Source organism: Folsomia candida, unplaced genomic scaffold (genome assembly GCF_002217175.1).
Source record: "Folsomia candida strain VU population unplaced genomic scaffold, ASM221717v1 Fcan01_Sc002, whole genome shotgun sequence".
Classification (NCBI taxonomy): Eukaryota; Metazoa; Arthropoda; class Collembola; order Entomobryomorpha; family Isotomidae; genus Folsomia; species Folsomia candida.
This window is the reverse complement of record NW_019091194.1, coordinates 3,631,407-3,652,048: the sequence shown is the minus strand read 5'-3', so window position 1 is coordinate 3,652,048 and position 20,642 is coordinate 3,631,407. Positions and strand designations below refer to the sequence as shown.

The 20,642-nt window shown below is 37.9% G+C and overlaps 3 protein-coding genes across 8 annotated transcripts in view; all 3 read left to right on the top strand.

Moving 5' to 3' along the window:
• Positions 1 to 82: 82 nt before the first annotated feature.
• LOC110842740 (probable serine hydrolase) lies at positions 83 to 1,353 on the top strand. The gene is made up of 3 exons (XM_022088540.2): positions 83 to 304; positions 387 to 720; positions 789 to 1,353. Exons 1-3 carry the CDS (start codon positions 187 to 189, stop codon positions 1,351 to 1,353), a joined length of 1,017 nt encoding a protein of 338 aa, XP_021944232.1. The 5' UTR covers positions 83 to 186.
• Positions 1,341 to 3,225, top strand: LOC110844124 (egalitarian protein homolog). Of its 2 annotated transcripts, none has more exons than XM_035847525.1 (4): positions 1,341 to 1,848; positions 1,920 to 2,153; positions 2,222 to 2,428; positions 2,496 to 3,225. In XM_035847525.1, the coding sequence occupies exons 1-4, from the start codon at positions 1,546 to 1,548 to the stop codon at positions 2,970 to 2,972; spliced, it is 1,221 nt and encodes a 406-aa protein (XP_035703418.1). In that variant the 5' UTR covers positions 1,341 to 1,545; the 3' UTR covers positions 2,973 to 3,225. The 2 variants fall into 2 exon arrangements, with proteins under 2 accessions (XP_035703418.1, XP_021945945.1); XM_022090253.2 differs by having other exon boundaries at positions 1,343 to 1,848; positions 1,920 to 2,162.
• A 2,636-nt stretch (positions 3,226 to 5,861) lies between these two features.
• Positions 5,862 to 20,642, top strand: part of LOC110842736 (zinc finger MIZ domain-containing protein 1) — a 42,491-nt gene continuing 27,710 nt past the window's right edge. For 2 of the 5 annotated variants that reach the window (XM_035847444.1, XM_035847443.1), the window contains exons 1-2: positions 5,863 to 6,493; positions 16,188 to 16,314. The gene's annotated coding sequence lies outside the window, so the exon portion shown is untranslated. Of the gene's footprint in view, positions 6,494 to 16,187; positions 16,315 to 20,642 lie in introns of all 5 variants that reach the window. The other 3 variants (XM_035847442.1, XM_035847446.1, XM_035847445.1) reach the window with 3 other exon arrangements.

Genomic DNA, 20,642 nt, shown 5'->3' with positions numbered 1-20,642 from the left:
TTCTATTTTTTTTTCTGGAAATTACGTGGGGGGGGGGGGATTAATTTAACTTAAAAAAATTATGCTATATTAAAAATTGGTTATTAAATGGAATAAAGCTTGTTGGGAAAATTACCATGGCAACGGAATCTCATCATTAACTTAAAGTTGCATCATTTTAAATCCACGTGTGTAGTCACGGTAACAATGATTTGTTTGCGGAATAAGGTTTTTAAATTTCCACTGGGGAAATTACCACACTTTTCTACATTTACGGTGAAGGAGGTTAAAATACCAATTCCAGTCACGGGGGGGCACTTGGCAGGTGATTTAACGTATAAAATTATTTGCATAAGAAAAATCATACATTACCATGACAACGCATTATTATTAAAAAATAATCACAGGACAACTATGGCAACCAACCACTGCACCACCCACCCCACCCCCGTGTCCACCAATAATCTGCCTCCACGGTATCCAGGACAACTCCAACTCCTTCAACCTACTCATCCCCCACCTCCTACTCTCAAACAATCTCCATAACACCCCAATTTACGCCTTCGACCTCCCCGGCCACGGTCACTCCACTCACACCACTTCCCTTTATTACCACTCCTTTTTCGACGGGCTCCTCTCCATCCATCGGATAATGAAACACTTCAACTGGCCGAAAGTCACTCTCCTGGGACACTCGCTGGGGGCGGTGATTTCGTTCATTTTCACGGCGGCGTGGCCGGAGTGAGTTTTTATAATTTCCTAGTTTTCTCAAACTAATCACTAATAAATCTAATAATAAATCCTCTCAGAAAAGTCACCCACTACATCGCGCTGGACAACCTGCACCCGATCCCACGGAACGACCCGACCCATGGTTTTCAGAACGTCGTCGCCCAGGCGTTCGCCATGGAAACGAAGCTTACTTCCTCTAACGTCCGACCCTCCTACACACACTCGGAGATCCTCCAGAAATTATACAACTCCCGAGGGGGTCAGCTGCCTCTCTCCGCCTGTGAAATCCTCCTCCAAAGGGGCGCCTCAAAAATAATAAACAACGGAGAACCCCGCTTCCGCTTCCTCCACGACGTAAAAACCAACATAAAAGCGTCGTTCCGTTTCCTTGGAGACACTAACATCGAGGCGATGGCCCGGAGAATAGCTTCATCCCCCGATTTACGAGTCTGCATCGTGAAAGGGGATCCCGGCGAGGACTTTGAAGAGAGGGAGAAATACATGAAAATCGTGGGGATTCTAAAAGAGGGGTTGGGTCAGGGGTGTGAATTTCATTTGGTTAAAGGGGGGCATCATTTTCACATGGAGGAGGAGGGGGTGGGGAGGGTGGGGGGGATTCTAGGGGGGTTTTTTAAGAGGTGAGAAGGTTTTGTAGTGAGAGAATTGTCATCGAGTTGGATGGAGCGGGAAAATTGAAAAATAAAGTCAATTTTGTACTTCGGAGTCGTGTGGACAACTTTTTTATGTGGTTAATAAAGTTTTTTAATTAAATTTTGAAGGGTTTTTAAGTAATTTCGGGTCATAAATAATACCCACAAATTTCTCCCTCCTTCAATGGAAATCGACTCCCCTCCACCCCTCTCACTCCCCTCCCTTCCCGCATCTCCCCCATCTACTTCATCCACCGCAGAATTACCCACAGAATCCGTCGATTCCTCATCCTCCCTCCCCACCACTCCACCATCCTCATCACCCTCCACTCCTGCACCACCCCCCATCCCCACCACCTCCTCCCCCCTCACGGACCAAACCCCCCGAGCAAAACGTCGCCTCACGGAACCCAACCGCCCCCTGAACCCCTTCGAGCGACACGCCTTCGAAGTGGAGGATGCCCTCGCGAGATTCGTCCAGTATTTGGTAATTCCACACTATTTTCCATATAAAAATACCCACTTTTCCACTAAAAACCACTAAATAACTCACCTCAGGTCACCACCACCACCCTGATAACGGACCTCCCCACCGGCACCTCCGCCATCACCAAACTCCTCACCTCCCCCGTGATTTCCTGCGACTGCGAAGGCGTCAACCTAGGCGATCGGAACAACGGGAAAGTGACCCTCGTCCAAATCAGCGACATGACCGGGGAGGTTTTCCTCTTCGACGTCCAAACAGAACCTCTCTTGGGGGATGAGCTTAGGAGAATTTTAGAGTCCGAAGAGGTCGTCAAGGTAATTTAATATAATCGCTAATTATTAATTATTACTTAACAAATCCCCCAAAATAAAAGGTGATGCACGACTGCACGAGCGACTCCAAAGGCCTCCTCCAGCAGTTCCAAATCCAATTGAACAACGTGTTTGACACCCAAGCCGCCCATCGCGTCATTCAAAAAAGGAACTTGGGTCCGAATGAGAAGGAGGAGAAAAATGTGGGGCTGGATAAAATTTGTCGGACGTATGGGGGGCCGCCTTCCCCTTTTAAGGATGCCGTGAAGGTGGTTGTTCATTAATTAATAGTGAAATTGCCAATATTAATGTGTTAAACTCAATAATTTCCTGCAGGGCGTCTACAAAAAGAACCAAACCTTCTGGGCGGCCCGTCCTTTGACCGAGCTGATGATCAGCTACGCGGCGAGCGACGTTTTGTGTTTACTCCCGGCCGTTTATGAAAATTTGAAATTAGAACTCACTTCTGAGGAGGATCTGAAATTATTCGGGGAGTATTGCAAGGAGAAAGTTAATCCGCCGGTGGTTAATAAGACGGAGAGGAATCAGCAGCAGCATCATAATCGTGGGAAGCAGAGGGGGTTCGGGGAGCAGAGAGGTCGCGGAGGTCGCGGACGAGGAGGATTTAATTACTATCGCGGAGGTGGTGACGGATTAAACAACGGGTTTTATTACGATCATTCCTTTGGTGGGTACAGCGGAGGGGATTTGCAACAGCAGCAGCAGCAGGGTTACCATCACCATCACCCGAGGGGTATGGCTGGCCGTGGTGGTCGAGGAGGGGAGTCAAGAGGCCGCTGGTCGCAGCGATGATGAAAAAGTGTGATAATTTTTATACAACGTCGTCCAATTAAGTAAAGAAAGGTGTTCCTAACACTGCCTTTAAAAAAAGTTACTATTTTGCTGTGATTTTTATAAACTAAAAAAATTTTTACTCTCCTCGATCGTTGATCGTAAAAATCGTGCTAGAGAAAATTCTGTTGTGAAATTTTTTAATCAAAAAATACTGTTAACAAATTCGTAAATAACGCGAATAAAAATTTAGTAAAACAAATTCCTTTAAAAATTCCCATAACATTAACGAAAAAAAGGTGGGCGTTTTCAGAGTGGGTTCGAGTCCCTCGTGGGACGACACCCACGCGCTTTTGTATATTTCTGCATTTCCTCCTTCACTGCTTTCACTCTCTCCACGCGCGTGGGAGAGAGTGAGAAACAAAGAAATCCACGCTTTTCTCTCTGTGTTCGTGGTGAGTGGGGACCAATTTACGTGGTGAGAGAGACAGAGTAATAAGAAGATTACGTCAGGTTTTTGGGGGCTATTTTTAGGTTTTTTTTGGGGTGTGAAATTTTTCAGGAAGTTTCAATGGAAAATTGAGATTCTGCCGATTTCTGCATTTCCAAAGCGGAGTTTATACTTATTTTATCAAATATTTTATTTTATCAATCATACTAAAGAACAAACCCACATATTCCCCATAAAATTCCCTCACTTTCACATCCACCCTTTTTCACCCGTATTACGATCCCATACTCAATTTATGCTTAAGCATTCGATACTCTCATCACCTTCTCTACTTTCTCTCCTTCATTTCTCTTTGTTGACTTTGTAGTATTTTTTTCAACGGAGAAAGTGAAATCAGAGTTTACACTTCTTTTGACCAGATTTATATACGCGGAAATCCATGAAATGTGGATGCAAAAGGAATTTCCAAACATGACAAATTAAGAACAACGTTGAAAATCCCCGATTCCACACCACCTCCCCAACCGGAAACAACAAAGCATAAACTCCCCCCTCTTTCCTCCACTAATTATTAAATCATCACAAAAAAATCAATCCTAATCGATTCCACACACATGAAATATTTCCAAATACGCTTCTACGCTCCTAAAACCTAAATTTAATTACCCTTCTCTCTCCGAAATGCGCGTGCATATTCGTGATAAAATTCTTAGGTGATGACCGAGACGAAAGGCTGGAGAAAGCACATCGCGGACTCGCTTTTTTGGCCCACTGCCAACGTGACTGTGGAGCTGATATATCACGAAAGAGAGAAATGCACACCACTTGTTCGTCCAGCACGAGGAGACATGTTAGTTGGCAGGGTGGAGAGAGGAAAAGGTGGCTGAACCCTTTACGACGAGGAGGACATGACCCCACGACCAGGCTGGAAATTGTTTTGAATATTGGCTTTTATCACAGGGTTTGATATAAAAAAATGAGCTGATTAGTGATTTTTTGGATTAGTCACGTGATTATGAGGGTTATTTTAAGGGGAAAGGTTGACCAGAGTCATGGCGTTCGGGTCACAATATTTGGTCGAAATCAATGTCCTAATTGACAGACATTGAAATTTTACAAAAAAATAACAAAAAAATCTCCCCAAAGCGCCTGCTTACACTTGTCTCCCTTAATCTATAAAAATCCCACATTCGTTCCCTGGCTATCCCTTTGCCCTCGGAGTGAGTGAGTGATCTCTGTGGTGGTCGAGTTTACATAGCATCACAAAAGCCATGCCAAACTCTCGAGCTTATGTTCTCACAAAACGAGAAAGGTACGCCGCCACCCTGCGTCCACTCTGATATGCGTGTGACAAAGTGAAAGCGTGGTGGCTTTCAGGAGGCGTCCATGTCACCGGAAAAATCGTTGCTGTAAAATGAGTTTCATTAACTCATTAAAACCACTTTAAGAAAAACTCAGCATTTCCCAATTTACCACTCAGCAATTCCCCTAAAATTCCACCACAATTAAAACCCCACTAATTAACAAATTCCCTTCAAAAAAATCAAACCCATCATCACCATTAATTCCCCTGATTACAACCCAACGACCCACACCGACCAGTGATCACCCCTGATTCCACATATATAGCGTCACCCCGCTGCATATAATAACTCACTCTTCTTCTTCTCCATCGCTCACAAATATCCGCACAATTGCTACTACGCTCGAGGAGAGAAAGTCGCTATCTCTCTCTCTCTCGAGCAATGTTTTGTTTCGAGAGAGTTAAACTTGGTCACACACAATTCACCTTCCACCGACGACGACGAGTGGAGAGAGCAGCGAAACCGGTGCATGTATATTTCGAGAGAGAAATTGTCCAAAATAATATCCAAACGAGGGAGGGTTCAGAAAGGGTGCGAAAATTTGTCCACTTTATTAAAAGCTACGGCTTTTCTAATGCAATTTTCTTAATTGTAAATTTTCCCCTCATTAAAGAAAAATCACATAATTTCCTCTAAAAAATTACTCTCACAAATAAAACACTTCCTTTAAAAACCAACTAAATTTACCACATTCACTCTTAAATTCCCTACAAAAATAATGAATGCCCCTCATCCCCCCCACTCCTATATACCCTAAAATACTCTTTCTCTCTCTTTACTAACACCACAGCACAGCCAAAAAGTTTAACCTCTCCAGAGAGAGACCGGTGTTGCTTACGTGCATTTCTAGGCATATTTCCCCTCTCTCAAATATCTCTCTCTCACTCGTGTAACAAAGCATATCCATCTTATTCAGTATTCCCAGTTTAGCTCTGGTTTTTGTGTTATAAAGGTTTTGTTGTATATATTTTGTGTATGTTAAGTAGATGGATTTGTCGTCCCACCCTAACTCTACTGCTGCTGCTGCATCTGTTCTATTTTCTCTATAAAAGCATAGGTTTCATTGATGTGTGTGATGATCCCTCTTTTGCCACCATGTCCACTAGTCTACTGCCACCACCACCACCACCTTCTTTTCGTCGACTTTCGTGTTGTTGGATGAACCAAAAGAGTTCAGTCTAACGAATTACTTTGGAGAGGCAAGAGCTCCTCGGGAAAACACGCTCTTTTCCATCTCTCGAGATACACCTCGCTTGCGTCGGGTGTCAACAATTTCTGGTTTTTAGTTTGCGGCGAGGATTTTTTAACTGTAAGACTGATGAAAAAGGGGAATTTTGATTTTATTAAGAAGAGAAAGTAGAGTGAAAGTTTGAGAAAAATTGGAAGAGTTTGACGCCGAAAATTGTTTTTTTTAATGTTTTAAAAAGTTAAAATAAATATGCGAGATTTTATTTACGAGAGAAGTAAATGTGTCTTTTTGGTCGTATATTAAGATAAATTTGGTGTTTAATAAAAACGGATTTTAAGACAAAAGTGTGAAAAAGTTAAGTGGAAAAGTGTCAATTATTTAATTAAGAATGACAACTTTAAGGTTAATTTGGAATGATATGGACCCAAAACAACTGACAAAAAGTGAAGTTTGTTAACTGTGACGTTTTATTAAACGATTATTAACAAGGGAAATTATTGGATTTTTTATTGGACAATTTTTCTGTTCAGGAAAAAAGGTGGGTGTATTTTTTGGATCTTTTAAACATTTACTACAAAATATTTCAAATTATTAGAATTTGTTATAAAATTAGAAATCATTTAAAATTTCATAAAACAGAATAATAAACATCCCATAAAAACCCCGTGTTTTTATCCACTCTTAAAGTAAATAAATCTGCACACACACGTGCTTCCACTCCAGTTGGGAGACGACGTTGGTAAAAAAATTCATACTCACCCGCATTAAGAATTTCCACTTTGACTCACTGAAATTCAATCTTTTAAAAAAAACCCATCAACAAAACAACTCTTTTTTTACAATTAAACTGGGTAATTTAACAAAAACAATTCCATCAGTGCCACACATTCCAGGAGATAAAGGTCAAGTGTTTCTAAGCTTATCTTGACATCTCTGTTGCAACGAAATGATCGAGTTTCACGGATTTTCTCTCTGAAAGATAACTTTAATTCTTTTTGACTGATTTTGTGCACTTTAAAATTAAAAATGCACTTGAAAGTTTCAAGTTGAAATTGTGCCACGGATTTTTATTCATCGAATGTATTCCTACATTTCACGTGCACATTTTCGACTGTACAAAATCATGTCCATTTAAAAATATAATCTCCATCCGACACTTGCTACCCATAATTTTTAATAAAAATAATTCCCACAATTCCTTGCCCCCCCCCCCTCAAAAAAAAATCTATCCACCATATTACCTAATCATATTGCACGTTTACCACTTGTACCCTCATCTCTCTCATCTCATCTCTCACTCAACTAACGCAAAGGCAGCGTGTTTGGGGTGCAATATAAATGAAATATAAATTCTTTGACCCTTCTTCCCTTTATACGATTTCCTATATATCCTGACCACCATTTCTCCATTCCCATTCCCACACCGCCACGACGATGCGAGAGGGTCGAGAGAGGATCCCTCTCTCTGGATTATAGCTGAAGGTTGTTGTGTCATCGTTTCTGACGAAGGGTGACTGAGTCAAACAGTGGGATCACGTTTATTGTGATGAATTACCAGAGTTTTCGCAGAGATCGATTGTAATTTTTGTAGAAAAACTGTGTAAAATTAATGTCCAAATTGGTAAATGCATCACCCAAATTTCATAATAAATTTCACACAAACCTTCCCCCCAACTCCCCAAGGGGAAAGGTCACGTGGCGGAGCTTTACCCACAGTATAACGAATTTATACATTAGAAAAACGCATCCCAAAAATTGACCCATACCAAATCCACCCCTCGCCAAAGTCTCTCTCTCTCTCCAAAAATGCTCCAATCATTTTCCCACCCGGTGAATGAAGGGGACGCAAAAACGTGTGGGGTTCGAGAGTATAAAGGGTTCGACATGGTCGCCATGGTTACAGGTTTCCCCGTGTGTGATAAAGTGACACATTCTTATTTACGAGGGGCTAATAAATCAGAGGGTACAAACGAAATGCTTATTAGTTTAGAATAGAAGAGTCCGTTGAACAGGTAGCTAAAATTAAATGAGAAGGAGAAGAAAAGATATTTGAACGGTATATTTGCATCCTCTTGGTGCATTTTCATAAATCACACAATTGCATTTGAGAGAGACGCAGCAACGGTATCTCACTCACGGCGATGCTGACAATGTTCTTTCGTGGTCGTCGTGGTGGTGGGCAAAAAGAGTGCATTTTTATATGGATACAACAAGTGTGTGCGTGTCTTTATAACTGTGAAGAATTTGCATGTATTTTTAAACTTTGTGGGGATCTTGTAATGGGAGAGAAATAAATGGATGATTCTTTTAAATGGAGTTAAGATTATGGATTTTTATTCGTGGTGGGGTGGGACTTTTTTATGGAATTATTAATTGTTCGGTTGTTAATTAGTTTAGATGTAATTTGAATACGTAATGAAGTTATTTAAAATTGGTCGTTATAAGAAGTGACCTTTAAATCCAGGTAGGGAATTTGGATGGAGTGGAATCTCGGTTAAAATATAGGTTTTCAAGGCCAGTACAAAGCACGTGCAGAAATTTAGATTTATTACGAGAGAATTTGTAAGAAGAGAAGTAATGGTTTTCTTTAAGGAAATTTTGAGTGGAAATTTTCATAGAATTATTAACTAATTATTTCCAAAATATGAACAAGTACAAATAAATACCACAACAAATCGCCAATCAACGAGGGCATGCACCTTTCACTAAAAATACTCGCCGTATTGCACAAATTCCGCATGAAAACCATCCACGTGATAAATGCACAATCTTTGTTGTGAATGTGAATGCCGATCCCAATAAAAAAAGCATGAGCTTAAATCATGGATGCACCACAATCTCGCTTCTCTAAAATGCAACTCAATCTAAAATTAATCCACACAAATTCCTTAATCACAAAGACAATTAAAACAAAGCCACACTTTTAAATATCAACCAGTTAATTTAAAGCGATAAAAAAACACCGTAATTTCGTTACCCACCACACCGGTACCGCACACACACCGATCGACCGACACACCCGAAACACGTAGAGGGGGAAACAGTGCCAAAAATTCTATTTCAGTTTCAGCCTGTTCAAAGCGTAGAGCTCACGATGTGCATTGAAATTGTGCATCCTCTTTTTTTTGCTAAACGTAAAAAAAATATTTAGAAATTCTTAAATGGAATGTGATGTGTGATTAAGCCATCTCTTATACACTTCATTCATTGATAATAACTTGCGCCATAGTTAAATTGTAACATTGGCGCAAGTTACCTTTAATCAAACCACACTTTAACCACTTCCGATTTATTAGTTTCCATTCCAGTTTATAAAACCCTGTTCACACCACTTTCTCTCTGCACACACACACTTTCACCCATAAAATCCATTCCACACCCTCCTCCTCCTCCATCATCATCACCATATTTCCCACTGAATCTCCCCCTTAAATAGAAAACCCTGCATAAAATCCATACATACACCCGATGGATTTACTATTCCAAACTACAAGGCGGGCATAACAGGGAAGGAATCGGAGGGGGAAGTGTAAAACGGATGTCCCATTCAATAGTTTCCTCTCTGAGAGAGAACCCTTCTTCGTCGTATGCACAACGTCGGATAATAAAAAAAGCACGTGGTGGATCGAGTTAAACTTAAAAAAAAACCGGTCTCTTATTTGCCGGATGTGAACGAGTGAGCGTATATTCGTTTCATTATGAAAATTTATTTTTAGGAATTTTAGATTAAATTATGAATTAATACAAAAATATGGCAGATGTGAATTAATTCAGTATTTGTTGTGTAAAATGATTAACATTTAATCATTTAAAAAGTTTAACTGTTCCTGGTTAAACTCAAAATGTCCTAAAAAAATTTAAAAAATCATATAAAATTCCCCACTAAAATCTACCAACATTAAAAAATCGCATAATTACAGACAAATAAGGCTCGTTTTCGTCATCTCCAAAAAATCATCCATACCGTGCTCCAGGCCGTCTCTGACTTGTATATTCACACATTTTTATCACAACCTTAAGAACTCTGCTGCTGCTGTTGCTGCTGAGCTAGAGTGACATATCATCACTGCCAAATCACGTGGATGAATTTATTAGCATGACCTTCGATTTTTAGCATTATTTACATCCATCCACCACTTCATTCCAAGAGAGAGTCTCGAGGGTTGAGTGACAGGTGCGCAAATACAACAAGCAAATTTACACGAGCTACAAACACTAATCCAATCTGCTCTACAACAAATCCTTGTGTGTGCAAAAATTTAGATCCATAATTAGATGGAAATCTTGTAACCTTTATTAAATAGTCTGCGTCTCATTATCATGTTCCACTTTTTTTTCTTTAAAAAATCTAGTATGTTTACTACCTGTAATTAGTTGGGGGGATAAATTATTAGGCTCTCGGTTAATTACAAGGCGTCGATGTCATGTTCGGCTGAGGGCGATCAGAAAAACTATAAATTCTGGGGATGGATTAATTTGGTGGAGAGTGGGGAAAAAATATTGGGATTATACAACAAGAGATTGATTTTTTAATAGGTTTTAATCAGGTGCAAAATTATAAATAAAATAAAATTATATAATGAAAAGTTGTGTCTTAATATAATTTCTCTTAAAAAGTTAGAAAAATTGCAATTCTGCAACGTCGAGATCGATTTTTAAAATTAATTTAAAACTAAAATTTCAAATTTTTAAATAGATTTCCATTAACAAACGTACCCAGATGCAATTTAACAAGGTGCAAATATTTATAAATTAAAAAAATTATACAACGAAAACTTAAGTTTCATTTCTCAAAATTAAAAAGAATGTAATTCTGCAACGTCTATACTAATTTTTAAAATTTTTAAATTTTTAAAAAGATTTCTATGAGACTTGGGTGCAATTTAAAATAAAATAAAATAAAAACACAACCAAAAACTCGCGTATAACTTTTCATTTCCCTTTCCCAAAATCTCTACCCACCACCATTTTTCAAATACCTTTTTTAACCGTATTTTTTTCCCCTGAAGGGCTCCTAAATCATAAAGAAAATTCCATTCCCATTTTTTAACACAAAACGGTAGGAAATGGAGACCTTCTCTCACTCACTTCAATCTCATCATCGTCATCATCATCGTTCGTAGGGTCCCATTTTTTCCGTGTAAATGCTCCAGCAAAAGCAGAGTTAAGTCGTTGTCGTCCCCTTTTTGAAAGGCAGCAGAGGAGAAGAAGAAATGAGAAGTGGAGAAAAAATAATCTGAGAAGAAGAAGGGACCTCTTTTAAGGGATGCGATGGTGTGGTGTGGATGGTGTATAAGGACGGAGGACCACTTATCCTCTCACTCTCTGATAACATGTTTGTTATTCGTTCGTTGTGTAGTCAGAGTTAAACTTGAGCCTTGTAGAAGTGAAAAAGGGATTGAAAGATGGGTTATTAAATGGCTGCTGGGCTTTCCTTTATGTGAGCTGAGTGAGTTTGGTGGTGGTGTGGTGGGTACTTATGTTTTGCTACCAGTATTATGGAGTAATATATCGTTTAAATGGTGGATTTTAGTTATAGGAAATTTCTGGAAGGATATATATTTCTGAGGAAATTATGAAATAAGTTTCATTTGATTTAGAAGAAGTAGAAAATCCCCATTCAGAAATTTTAAAGAAAATGTAACTAAAAATCTGTGAAAATGTTTGGCGTTGGTGTTGACTGAGCGAGCCTCCCACGATGTCAATTCTGATGGATGGATTGTAAAAATGTTTCAAGAATATCCTCCGTTTTGTCACGTCTCAAAGTGTAAAGTAATAAAATTTTAGGAAATGTCGTCGAGTTGTAAAAGTTTTGTCAACCTCGGGAAATGTTTTTATTTTTGAAATCTTTCAAATTATCCTAATTTTTAATGAAATGTAATTTCTCCCAAACCTGCCCAAAACCCCACCTGATGCAAAAAATTACCAACAACCAAATAATATTCCCCATGCACACTGCGAAAAAAGGCGTCGTCGGCTGTCACCAAATCACAGCAATGATTGTTTGACCACTTGAGAATTTGTCAACTTTTGGGTCTCGGAAAGGTCTCTAAGCCTCAAATTGTAATAATAATCTGAAGGCAAATGCACGACAACAAAAACGGACAAATAACAAGAGGCAGGAGGTCACCGAGAGGAGAGAGAGACCCTCAAATATTTTCTGTCCTTTACATGAAAACAGTGGAAAAATCTTGCTTTTTGGAAAATTATTTTACAAAAAAAAAATTCGTCAAATCGATCATTCGTCCAATTTCCAAAATTTCCAAAATTAAATATTTTGTGGAAAAATTTCTGCAAGGATTACACACAAATCTTTTAATTTTACACAAAAATATAGATATAAATCGATCATATTTATTTAAACGACGCTAAACTTCCTCAAATTTTCAAAATTTCCCTTCAAAACTACGAAAACCATTCATTCCATCCACTCCTGGCCATTTGTTAACGAGGGAGATTTTCGCTGTTGAGTGAGTGCGATCGGATATCTCGGCTCGGGTGTAGAATTGCAATTTATGTGGTTTTAAGTGGTCTTTTTGGGGTGCGTGATACAGAAACCAGTTTATTCTTTTTTCGAGCAGGTTCAACTTGGTTGGATCAAAAACCGGAGATTTCGCTTACAGATTACTTTTCTCACACAGGGAGAGAAGGTCGTTGCACATTGCACACTATGGAATGGTCGTGGCGGTGGTGGTTGTTACCATGTCAAAACCACTGCTACAATTTGGTAACATGACAAAATCTTTGGTGATAGCGTGGCATATTTTGGTAGTAAAGGTCATCCGGTCTAGTTGGACTTCCATCTCATACGTAGCAACCACCACCACCTCCACCACGTTAAAGAGAGCCACATTAGCATAATAAGTTCATATTATAAGCGTTAAAAGTGAGAGAGATATTATTGAGTAAGTAACCTTCTTCTTTGTGTAAAGGAATAGTGACCCTCTCGAACGCCATACCCTCTCAAAACAAATATGAAGGACTTCCGCTCGTGTCTCTCTGTACAAATTTACACCTACTTTAATGAATGACAAAGTAGACCAGATTCTGATAACTGTGCGCGTTTGTCGCATTTTTTGTGTGTCGAGGATTGAGAGCGTAGTGCAGAAGCTGTGAAGATAGGTCTCTCTCTCTCAGGTCAGGGCAAGTCAGGGTCAGTCAGTGGATGAATTTGGATGGAATAATATTTAAGAACGTATATTGAGGAGGATGTAGAAATTATGAAAGAAATAAAAAAACTCTAAGACCGGAACCATCTGTCAAATCAAGAAATTTATTTACCAGTTTTCTTTTCTAATTTAACCCCCGAGGGTGGGATGGGAGAATCTAACAAGTTGACGACAGAAAAAGGATGCTAGTTAATCTAATTGTAGGGAAGAAAAAAAAGTGGTTAGAAATAAGAAATCCCACTCCAGAAATATATATTTTCTATTTAATTAATTTAAGAAAATCATGATTTTCCTTAATAGAAAAATTTCCCATTTTACTACAAACTTAAACCCGTCTAATAACGGAACAATTTCCATTCAAAATCCTCTCGTTGCACTTGATGTTATCCTTCCGAGATCTAAAACCACTACCTCGACGACTACGACTCTCTTGCATCTCATCATCCACATTTTATCAGCATCTCATTTCCTCAAGATAAAAAAAATATATATAATAAGTCGTCGTCGTCGTCGTCGGTACATACACCGCCACAGAATAATCTCACTCATTTTCTGTGTATGTACTGCAAACGGAAGAAGACAAATAGATATCGCAAAAGTGTAGCCAACTACTCGACGAGTGACAGTTTGTGTACAAAGTTCGTTACCTTCGCACTACTACATTTTTTGTGTGCAACGGTTTATTTTTTACATGTATGCATTACATCCTTATCATCCCTGTTCACGGCCGTATTTCGCTATTTTTTATTATCATTTTGACTGAGTGAGTGACCACCATTGGTTATTCGGCTTTTAGTTATACTGGCTAAAATGATAGATACGTAGAAAAAAAGAGATCAATATCCCACAGAAAATATGATACAAAACCTACAGTGCAGCTTTGCTTAGCCCGAGCCAGGGTGGGTGCAACTTGAATTTGTTAAATTTAACTTCGTATTCTTTCATTAGAAGTCATTACCAATCTTTATGCCAAAATTCAGCTTAATTGAGTGATTTTGCAAAATCAGTATGGGTCACCCCACCGGGTACCTCTGGGTCAAAATTGCCAAAATTGTATCATAAACTCTCATTATAAGCTGTTATCGACTTCCATACCAAATTTCGGCTTAATTGAACGAGTTTGAAAAATCAGTTTGGGTGACCCCATAGGGTCCCTCCAGATAAAAATTTTCGTAAATTCACTTCATAGATTTTCATTATAAGCCATTAGTTACCTATGTACCAAATTTCAGCTTTCTACGACAATTTTGAAAATTTGATGCATAATAACCCCACCACCTACATGACCCCCACCGGTCAACCACTGGACCGATTCGGCTCATCTTCGAACTTGATTTGTCTTTTGGGTAGATATAGATATGGTAAAAATTTCAAGTCGATCGGTTGAGTTTAAAAAGACTTATCGCGAAGACAGACGGACGGACGGACAGACAGACATAACGGGTACATAAGCCCTGGCTCGGGCTAAAAATGCATTATTCATTATTGCCGTTCCATATTCATTAAGCAAAGTCTGCTGTTTTTTTACAGAAAAAAAGCAGTGGTGCTGAACAATTGAGTGGATTATTAATAATTATTTTTGTTTGGGAATAAGAGAAAAGTGAGAGAAAAATGATTGACTAATTATTGAGAAAAGGTTAGTGAACAATGGTCATAAAATGTGTGGTTGTTCGATACGGTAGAAAAAATATACACACCGATTTATGCATTTTTTCTGTATTTATTTTGCTAAATTGGATGAAATTGTGTAGTTTATGGAAAAAGTTTATGTAGTTGACTGCACAGGAATCTAGAAATTTCCATGCTATGAAATTTATTAGGTATTTATTTATCACGTCGATTAAATGGCAAGGTTCAAGACGTTAGTATTTACTAATTGCTTACGCGGTTATCACTCGGGTATCAAGTAGTTATCAATCTTGTTAGTTTTTAATTGAGCAACATGGGTCGTAAAAGAGTTAATTGACTAAAAGCTTCCTCCTATAAGAGGATAGGTCATGGTTTCCTCTGTTTTATCGTATTTTATTTAGCAAAGTAAATACATGTCAAAAAGAGTGCTAAAAAATCTAGAATTGCGAAAAAGTGGTAGGATTATAGTAGCGATGAGGGTTGGATTCCGGTCGGCTGATTGCAAATCGTTCACCTTTTCTACAAGATTGCGAGGTCTGATAAAGTTCACACCAAAATATCATTATTACAAGCTTTTTGTATAATTTTTCGAAAAACTTGAGCAATAAAAAATTCATGTAACTCAATTAAATTCTCGCTTTTCATAATTAATCGGTATTCTTTAAATCTCTGAATTCTACTTAAATTTAAGTATATTATTACGTAAAATAATGTGGTCATGAAGCAGGGGGGATCATAATTTTAATAATTTTAGGTCTTCATTTTAATTATCATTTAATATTAATTGGCACCGCTTTCCTACAAAAAATCCTCCAAAAAACGCTAACCTAAATCATAATTAATCCTTAAACACACCAATTTCCGACAAACAAACTAAAACCAATACCGGCATCGTAGCTTATTACGTGTCATTCTTAAAAGTAAACAAACTTCCGTCCCTCCTCGTTAACAGAATATGGGACAGAGAATTACTGAAGCGAAAAGACAACAAAGATCAAATAACATTACGGATTTATATTATGGATTTCATGTAAACAAACAACTTCTTCTTACATATTTATTTACTACATACATAGATACACAAACTAGTTGATTGGATTATTTGACTCAATTTGTTTTCAGATTATTAGGATTGAATAAGTAAATAATTTAATTCATAACAAGTTTGTGAATCTTTTCTCCTTTATTATGCGCATAACGAGGGAGACTCCATCCACTTTGTGTCGTATCGTCGAATTGAAAACCTAATAACAAATGAAACGAAATGAGAAAGAGGGGAAAACAGTTGGCAACAGTTTGTTAGAGCTAATCGATACATGCGACGATTGACTTGAGGGGAAAGTATATAGCTCTGACATCTAGATATAGAAAAATCTATAGAAAAATCACACGACTTTCTCCCAATTTTACAAATTTTATTCCATATTTTTGCAGAACTTTCTCCCCGAAAAAGATGACGCCACGCTAACTATTTGGCCCACCTTTTAGTTAAAAAAGGTTGATGGAAGATGATGAACTACAACAACCAGTTTGATTTCGATTATACTAATCATAATCACAGGTAAGCATTATTTTTTTGCATGGCGGCGGTGGCGGTGGCTACACACGTGGCGAATGAGGTGAAGGTGAAAGCATGGCGGTGTCTGCTATTTTTACAGTTGGCATTTCCAAATAGAAATAATAATATGAAGAAATTGTTCAATTTCACACTGTGCATATTTCCACCACCGCCACGACGACGACGACTGCTCTGAATTGAGTGGTGGGGTATATATGATTATCGACTTTTATACATTTCCTCCATGCCGCCGCACAATGGGAATAGAACACAAACCAATATCACCTTGGGAGAGGTGAAAGAAATTACTACCGTGTAGTCGCCGATATGGATGGAAAAGAGAGGGCAGGAAAACATTACATGCGTCGTATGTGCATTTATTATTCATGCGAGGAGGTAATATTTAGTCGTGGTTCTCGTTCGTGGTGGTGAGATTGAGGGAAGGTCGGATATGGGAAAAAGTATGGGTAGACTGTTTAAAAAGAAAGCTTTTTAGGTTTGTATGATAAGCTGGCTTATCCGGGATTCTTATCGATGGTTGGATACAGCACATTTTTTTTATTTCCTTTATTGTTGGATGACCCTCACGACTACTGGAAAGTAGTCGTTATCCTCGTTTGTTTACGTGTTTGTCTGGAAATCTCAAATTGTTTTCCCCAAATCACGAAATAGCTATCCAATCCAGCCAAATAAATTCAATACTTTCCCAATTAATTTTGTACTAGAATAACCAATTCATCCTCTCAAACTCACCTTTTTGTCCCAGATAACCTATTTATGCGTCCTTTCCCACAGAGCCCACCTTGGGGTCAACCTAAATAGATAGCTGCGTGTCCGTCCCCAAAAGTATCGAATCAATACTCCAGCATTATTATTGAGAAAGAAACAAGCAATTTGTAATTAACCAATGAATCGACCCAAAATTTCAGTACTACTAAATTGGTGTCCATCCATTCTAAAAATATGAGAAATTCCATTCACTTGAAAATTCCTAGACCAGACAACTATTAACTCTCTCTCTCTTACGTCGCATCACTCTTCTCCGTCTACGATAATTGTCCGTGACCATGAATAAAATGCACGCAATGTCATATCATCATCATCATCACCGTGATCGTCGTTTTCCTCATACACGTGGAGCATACGTTGGTCCACACACGAAATTAGGCAGCAGACATACAAATGTTAAATGTTAAAACTTATCCGTTACATAAATTTCACTGAAATCCTTCTTCATTGGATTGGAAGAAGAAGCCAGAGCCACGTGAGAAATGAAATGAATTCTGGAGTTCCCATCGTCAGGAAAGTTCACACGGATTCAGAATTTCCTACACTTGTCCACACTTTCAGGCAGGTTAAATAAAAAGCGAGATAAAATAAAATAAAATAAAAACAACTGAACTGCACTTATGCTGCTGCGTTCGCATTGTTACAGATTTCGGTCGTCATTATTATTATGCTTAAACAACATGTATTTTGTCTGTTGAAAGAGTTATTTGGTTAGTTAGGAGATGCCCCGTCGGGTTAAATGATGGTTTTAAAAGCAGTTTTACACTTTTGATGAAAAGGGTTAAATTTTTGGGATGAGAAAAATTTTCTTAGTAATAAAAAATATCCGGCAAAAATGGTATTAAATTTTTCGCCCTTAATTTTAATGGAAGATCTCTGGACAATTAATTCGATTCTTCACTTAATAAGAGATGTTTGATTAATTAAAATGTGTACATTTTCCTTGTTGGTAAACTAATTAACACCTCACCGCCGGCACCTCTGCAGGGATAAAGATATGTACAGCGACATAATGATGAATTAGAGATGCTACCTCACTTTATATTTTTATTTATTCCCTGCAACACAACCCATCCATCATTATACACGTACACTTTAAGTGGTTACTTACACAGTACAAATATCATCATCATTGGCGAAAATTAATTCGCAATCTCTGTACAGCGAGGAATGGAATGCATACACATTCGCCAATATTTACGACACTGTTTCACCATAATGCCATATCTCTCTCTTACATGTGACATATGCAAATCGTGCACTTGAATCAATTAAAAAAAGAAGTTTGAAATTAACATGAATGTTGCATTTCGTATTGGAATTTATAAAAGAATGTTGGATTCAGGTCAGCGTGCATGCATTCCATCCTGACGATAAATCCATAAGTATGCAAAATTTTAGAGTGTATGTAGTGGTCCCATTTTTGTGTTATATTACACACAATGAATTTTTTTCATGATCACAATCTGTTCAAAAACTTGTCATAAAGTTTGTGAAAATGAAATGAAATGAACGTGTAACAATTTGTCGAGGAGAGAATGAATTACAAAATCCAGCAGTGCTTACTTATGCAGCAGGTGAACATTAATGATTATTGACTAAAACCACCCGAGCGAATCGCCACCACCACCACGAGCAGTACTTACTTTTACAATGAATATATGTACACTGGCCTAGATTACGTGCGCAGAATTTTACAACTGCGATTGACTCTTTAATTAGGGATGCTCTCAAAGGTGACTAGATAAACAAGGATGGTGGATCACTTACTTAAAGCTCTGTATGCGCATTTATTTTTTGGTTAAAAACTATGTAAATCTATGTAACTAGTTAGAGTATTTTGGTGGCAGAAAATTTGCTACTTAAATAATTCCAATTTGTGTGGAAAGTTCCCATAATAATTTTTCATCTCCCATTATAAAATGTGTTATTTAATTGACCTACGTAGAAAAAAATGGATATTCCCAAAAAATGGTTTCGAAAATTTCCCAACTAAATGGCTCAATTAGATTTTATGACAATTTTTAAGCCGACTGGATAGCAATTAATTTTTATTTTTATAACTTTTACATGCACGAGTACAGGTGAATGAGTGAGAGAGAAGACGCGCATAAATTGAGGAAGTGAATATCTCATTAACTTTAATTAGGTGAATTTCTGAACCCATTTTGTTGTATTTTTTGTCAGATTGATCAGCAGGGCAGGTTCTATTTCACTCCACTTTATCCTTGTGGCGATGGTGCCATGTAGTCGCAATTAATCAATAAACCTGAAATTAAGACGGCCAATTTAACGCTACAAATCCCCTCGTTAAGCACTTACTGCTGGACAAGTGGCATATATTTTACCATGCAAAAAATATATCATAAATTAAGCAAATATTTTCATACAAATTTCATTTTATTTTCGCAAATTGCATTTACTCCTCGATTTCCACTTGGTCTTTAACCTACTCTATCCAACTTTGTGAATGATCGTGATGTGACCTCCTTTATTTGTCCATTGTTTTTGTGTGGCTGAGTGGGTCGGAAATGGAAAGTGTATATGGCAGCTTCTATTTGATAATTTTCCACAGGGAAAGCGTATCACGCCTACAAAACAGACTGACAGGACAAACGGGACAAAATGTCAGCTAAGCTAATGCAAGGTTGGATTTGTGAAATTAGATTTAAATCCTACCCAAATCGTACTTTAGCCAATTTTTATCAACAAAATAATTAAACAAAACATTTGCAAAAATAGAACGCATTAAGAAAACTTGACCATTTTTATTGGCACACAAAATTCCATCACACTTTACCAAAGTAAACTACTTATTCTGACGTCCGTGTGTTTATTGGTGGATAATTCTGAACAATATTTACTCTTGTATTTGTCTCAGAAGGAATTTGAGGTTCGATCAAACTATTGATTCCTTTTTGGCCGAAAACTCCTCTCCTAAGTGCTGCCAGCCAGCCAAGAAAAGAACATATCACAAAATGTCCAAATGTGTAATGAGTCCAGTCCACCGGAGAGAAAGCCTAGTAAGAGAACTCTCCGAGTGTGACAGGTATCTCATTATTATTTCAGACCATCGATCCATAAATTCTCAAATTATATTTGCATTTGCACTCACTTTGCAAAATTTCGATGGTTTTCTTGGTGGTCTGCAATATCAGCAGGAGCACTTGTGCTTATCGTTTTCATAACTATTTATCGCCACGTTCGAGTGGAGAAAGTTTATGGGAAAGTGATGGAAATGGAACTCAAATATTAATTAATTAGGGATGAGTTAACAGAGTAGATTAATTTTTTGGGGATAATATTTTTTTCGATAAAAGCGTGACGTAGATATCTTCTTATTTCTTTTGGGGTAAACAACTTTTATGTAAAAAATATATTTTTTTCTTCAAATTATTACTTTCTTCAAAGGGGAATTAATCTTCCTGTTATTTACAACGGAGATTATAATTCCGAGGAAATTGTTGACATAAGTAGGTGTCCTTTGAAGTTGGAGAAAGGTTACTCCCCAAGACGCTCGCTGTTTGTGATCTTATTTGTGT

Excerpts from the sequence above, each read along its gene's own strand:
- LOC110844124 (XM_022090253.2), top strand. The coding sequence starts at position 1,546 with ATGGAAATCGACTCCCCTCCACCCCTCTCACTCCCCTCCCTTCCCGCA. Across the intron at positions 1,849-1,919 it reads CGAGATTCGTCCAGTATTTG|GTCACCACCACCACCCTGAT; the intron begins GTAATTCCACAC and ends AACTCACCTCAG. Across the intron at positions 2,429-2,495 it reads CTTTTAAGGATGCCGTGAAG|GGCGTCTACAAAAAGAACCA; the intron begins GTGGTTGTTCAT and ends AATTTCCTGCAG.
- LOC110842740 (XM_022088540.2), top strand. The coding sequence starts at position 187 with ATGATTTGTTTGCGGAATAAGGTTTTTAAATTTCCACTGGGGAAATTA. Across the intron at positions 305-386 it reads CACGGGGGGGCACTTGGCAG|GACAACTATGGCAACCAACC; the intron begins GTGATTTAACGT and ends AAATAATCACAG. Across the intron at positions 721-788 it reads TTCACGGCGGCGTGGCCGGA|AAAAGTCACCCACTACATCG; the intron begins GTGAGTTTTTAT and ends AAATCCTCTCAG.